Consider the following 5,502-nt stretch of genomic DNA (forward strand, 5'->3'; position numbering starts at 1 on the left):
CTGCGCCATTGTCACTTAGCTGAGACAGTGGATATAAGGTGGCGGTAGGCCGAGGCGTAGTAGCAAAGTCAATATAAACTTGCTAATAGGTATGCAGAAGCAGATAAAAAGCCAGAAAATTGGTGGCGTGCGCATGTAGATGCCAGAAGGAAGAGGGAAAAGATAAAGTCGGAGGACAAATGTGCAGTGCAGTAAATGGTAAATAATGAGTAAAACCAAGCCTTTGACAGATTTCAAAGCCCAACGACGTGCACGACGAGCTGAACAGCAAGGCGGTAGAACACTGCGCCATTGTCACTTAGTTGAGACAGTGGATATAAGGTGGCGGTAGGCTGAGGCGTAGTAGAAAAGTCAATATAGACTTGCTAATAGGTATGCAGAAGCAGATCAAAAGCCAGAAAACTGGTTACGTGCGCATGTAGATGCCAGAAGGAAGAGGGAAAAGATAAAGTCGGAGGACAAATGTGCAGTGCAGTAAATGGTAAATAATGAGTAAAACCAAGCCTTTGACAGATTTCAAAGCCCAACGACGTGCACGACGAGCTGAACAGCAAGGCGGTAGAACACTGCGCCATTGTCACTTAGCTGAGACAGTGGATATAAGGTGGCGGTAGGCTGAGGCGTAGTAGAAAAGTCAATATAAACTTGCTAATAGGTATGCAGAAGCAGATAAAAAGCCAGAAAACTGGTTACGTGCGCATGTAGATGCCCGAAGGAAGAGGGAAAAGATAAAGTCGGAGGACAAATGTGCAGTGCAGTAAATGGTAAATAATGAGTAAAACCAAGCCTTTGACAGATTTCAAAGCCCAACGACGTGCACGACGAGCTGAACAGCAAGGCGGTAGAACACTGCGCCATTGTCACTTAGCTGAGACAGTGGATATAAGGTGGCGGTAGGCTGAGGCGTAGTAGGTGGGCTCGGAGACTGTGCCACAGCGCAGTTCGCTAACCGCTTCCCTTTCGCCATGCAGATCATCATCTGTCTAATCAGCAACCTGCTGATTCCCGCCCTGGCTTGTGTATCTCCGGGTGCCTCGTCAGGACGGGCCTTCCATTGCCACGAAGATGGGGCGGCCATATGCCACCCCTTCCCCGGTTTCAACTCATCGCCACTTCCGTCAACCTTATTCCTGGAACCTGAGATGCCTGTCCTCGAACAACCCTGGAAAGACTCATCGCCATCAAGAGCAGCCAATCCGCCAGCTATAAATGAGGAGCCACCGTCGACGCAGTTTTGTGGGCTCGGAGACTGTGCCACAGCGCAGTTCGCTAACCGCTTCCCTTTCGCCATGCAGGTCAGTCAAACATACGCACTCTATGCTAAAAAATCGAGCAATTACTTCTTGGTACAGCTCCCGAGCCCACAGTGTTGTGTCGCAATTGCTTCTGAATGTGCCCATGTTGTCCGCCTGTTACTAACCCTATCCGGTGATGTTGAAACAAATCCTGGCCCTGCTAACCTAGACACTGTCCTGACCGAATTGCAAAAACTAACCGCAGGCCAAGCGCTACTTGTAGAAGAGATAAAGGATCTTAAAGTACAGCTGACAACAACAGACAAAACAATAAACGACCTTAACAACCGCATGATCGATTTAGAGGCCCACTATGAGACCCTCATGCCCCTACGCCAAGACATAGAAACCCTGCAAGCGACCTCAACTGAAACAACTCACCTTGTTTCAGAGCTAGAAGCTCGCATTGATGATGCTGAAAACCGATCACGCCGTTGTAATCTGATCTTCTACGGAATCCCTGACACCACTACTAATGAGACATATGCTCAGTCTGAGGAACTAGTCGTCCAGATTTGTCATGAAAACTTACAAACTGATATTAGCCCCGCAGACATAGAACGGGCACATCGTTTAGGGAAACACTCAGAGGACCGGAATCGCCCAATAATAGTAAAGTTCATGCACTGGAAAACTAAAGACGCTCTTCTATCGAAAGGCCGAATGCTGAAAGGAACAAAATACAGTATAGGCGAAGACTTGACTCGCCCCGTCCAGAAAGCAAGAAAACATCTGCTGGCATTCGCTAAATCCAAATCAGTAGCCTACTCTCTACGTTACAAAACCTTGTGCATCGGCCCAAAACGGTACATTTTCGACGAGGCTTCGAACAGTGTCACAGAAATTCAGTAGCAATCATCCCGTTCCTTAAAGGTAAAAAACAAACCAAGACCCACTTCTAGATTTAACCTTTCATTATCCGTAGTTTACACCAACGTTCGCAGTTATCTTCCGAAGCGAGAGCTCGTGTCCAACATCATATCATCAACAGGCAGCAATCTGGTCATCTTAACAGAAACCTGGCTAAAAAATTACGTCACCGATACCGAAGTTTTGGCAGACCTACCTGACTTCCAAGTTTTTCGAAATGACCGCGAAGGATCAAGGGGCGGTGGTGTTCTCATAGCCGTTCATAACCAAATTTTATGTACTATGATAAATATCAAATCAAAGCTTGAAATACTCTGGTTACTATGTCGAGCATCACCAAAAACAGTGCTGCTGGGAGTCTGCTACAGGCCTCCCCATCCCACACCCGACTTTTGCAACGAACTCAATAATAACTTAATTCATCTGACAACAAGCTATCCAAATGCCTCCATTCTCCTTTTCGGGGATTTTAACTTCCCAAACATTGACTGGTGCAACCTCCCATCTTCTTCAATAGCAGGTCCTGTAGAGGAAAAGAATTTCATTGACATCTGTTTGAACTTTAATTTAACACAATTAGTGTCACAACCAACGCGCGTCACGCCTGAATCCGAAAACATTCTGGATCTTATTTTGACAAATAACCCGGATGCCCTACTTTCTGTTGCATATCTTCGAGGAAGTAGTGACCATAATGTCATTCATGCTACCTTCTCATTTCCTGTAACACCAAATAAGACTCAAAAGAAAACTATAACACTTTACGAAAAAGGTAATTATGACGCGATAAATCATGAACTTGATACCTTTTTTCCCAGCTTCGAAGCTGCATGTCACACTCAAACGATCCAAGATAACTGGGCGATGTTTAAGAATAAGTTAAATGATTTGGCTAATAAATATATACCAACTGTCAACATTCGCACCAGCCACCAAAAACCCTGGTTTACTAAATCCTTAAAAAGACTAGAAAATAAAAAAAGCGTCTCTATCGGGCGGCTAAAAACAACCCATCCCGATTGCAAACCTACTACGAAGCCGAAGATGAATATTTGACTGCGATCCGCAGCGCAAAGCGTTTATTTTATGCTACTACACTTCCAAATTTGTTGCGCAGTAACCCAAGACAGTTTTGGCAAGTAATAAACCCTCACCCACAACGCGCTATCACCCTCACCAATGATCTACAAGAAACCATTACCGATGCTGAATGTGCCGACGCTTTCAATTCCGCATTTGCCACTGTTTTCACGAAAGAAATCGAAACGCCCTTTTCTTTTCCTTTTCCCAATATGGAATGTACCATGCCAAACATCACATTTTGTGAAGAAGGAATTTCATCTATAATCCAGAAGACTAAGCTGTCGTCATCATTTGGCATCGATGGTATTAACTCTAAAATTCTAAGGAACACGAGACACACGGTTACTTCATACTTGTCATTGCTGTTCTCCCAGTCACTTTCTTCAGGAACCATGCCAGATGATTGGAAAGTGGGAAAGGTCGTTCCAGTCTACAAAACTGGTAACAGAAACTCTCCATTAAATTACCGACCTATCTCCCTAACAAGCGTGCCATGCAAAATCATGGAACATGTCATCTACTCTCAAATTATTTCTTTCTTAGACTGTAACAATTTTTTTCATCCCTCTCAGCATGGGTTCCGCAAAGGTTTCTCCTGTGAAACCCAATTAGCTCTTTTTGTTCATGACTTACACACTAACATGGACACTAATGTGCAAACTGACGCAATCTATCTGGATTTTGCGAAAGCCTTTGATAAGGTATCTCACCAGCGCTTGTTACTAAAACTTCAACTGCTGAACCTAGATCCTAACGTTATAATGTGGATACAGGAATTTTTGTCCAATCGTACGCAAATGGTTTTAATCAACAGTAACTTATCTAGACCACTCCCAGTAACTTCCGGCGTGCCCCAAGGATCTGTCCTTGGTCCTCTGTTGTTTTTAATATACATTAACGATTTACCTCAGTGTATTTCTTCTAATATACGCATGTTCGCAGACGACTGCGTCATTTACCGCACAATCAAAAACATATCTGACCAAACTGCTCTCCAGAACGATCTAATCAGCGTTTCAGACTGGTGCAACAATTCACTAATGACGCTAAATGCCAACAAATGTAAATGCATGTACTTCTCCCGCCGGCGCAGTCCCTTTTGTTTCCCTTACACAATTCTTAACACACCCCTGGAACTAGTGCAGTCTTACAAATACCTAGGTGTAACGCTCTCTCACGATTTGTCTTGGAGCACACATGTCACTAACATTATCGCCGCAGCTAACAAAACCTTAGGCTTTCTGAAACGTAACCTGCGAAACGCCCCGGAACATGTCAAATTACTAGCTTATAAATCACTTGTCAGGCCAAAACTGGAATACGCGTCGCCCATTTGGAATCCGCACCAAGCATATCTCGCCGACGCATTAGAATCAGTTCAAAATCGCGCTGTTAGATTTATTCATTCATCGTACTCATATAATATCAGCGTTTCATCTCTCAAAGCAGAATCTGGTTTATCATCGCTTTTCTGTCGACGTCGCATTGCTAGCCTTTCACTGTACCACAAGTTCTTTTTTTCGTCCCTTAATCAAGCACCATACATCACAGCAGCAGCACGCATATCATATCGAACTAGCCATCCACTTCAAGTTGCGCGCCCACGTGCCCGGACCACCACCTTCACTGCCTCATTTTTTTTCCGAACCGCCACAGACTGGAACGGCCTTCCCCACGAAATCGCTTCTACTACCTGCCCATCTTCGTTTTTGCAACTTGTATCTGACCATTTTTTCAATAACTGTTTACCATGATCCTTATTGTTTGTATAAAAACCCACCCCTTATGTAATGCCCCTACGGGGGACTTTTAAGGTAATAAACTGAACTGAACTGAACTGAACTGAGAAAAGTCAATATAAACTTGCTAATAGGTATGCAGAAGCAGATAAAAAGCCAGAAAATTGGTGGCGTGCGCATGTAGATGCCAGAAGGAAGAGGGAAAAGATAAAGTCGGAGGACAAATGTGCAGCGCAGTAAACGGTAAATAATGAGTAAAACCAAGCCTTTGACAGATTTCAAAGCCCAACGACGTGCACGACGAGCTGAACAGCAAGGCGGTAGAACACTGCGCCATTGTCACTTAGCTGAGACAGTGGATATAAGGTGGCGGTAGGCCGAGGCGTAGTAGCAAAGTCAATATAAACTTGCTAATAGGTATGCAGAAGCAGATCAAAAGCCAGAAAATTGGTTACGTGCGCATGTAGATGCCAGAAGGAAGAGGGAAAAGATAAAGTCGGAGGACAAATGTGCAG

The 5,502-nt window shown here is 44.3% G+C and overlaps 1 protein-coding gene across 1 annotated transcript; it reads left to right on the plus strand.

The window, feature by feature from the left end:
- Positions 1-1,223: 1,223 nt before the first annotated feature.
- On the plus strand, positions 1,224-2,147 carry LOC149349129 (uncharacterized). Its single transcript, XM_089575411.1, has one exon. The coding sequence runs from the start codon at positions 1,290-1,292 to the stop codon at positions 2,145-2,147; it is 858 nt and encodes a 285-aa protein (XP_089431537.1). The 5' UTR covers positions 1,224-1,289.
- Positions 2,148-5,502: the final 3,355 nt, after the last annotated feature.

This window comes from Amblyomma mixtum, chromosome 3 (assembly GCF_055824585.1).
Source record: "Amblyomma mixtum isolate Tamu chromosome 3, ASM5582458v1, whole genome shotgun sequence".
Classification (NCBI taxonomy): Eukaryota; Metazoa; Arthropoda; class Arachnida; order Ixodida; family Ixodidae; genus Amblyomma; species Amblyomma mixtum.

Coding starts and splice junctions, on each gene's coding strand:
- LOC149349129 (XM_089575411.1), top strand. CDS start 1,290: ATGCAGGTCAGTCAAACATACGCACTCTATGCTAAAAAATCGAGCAAT.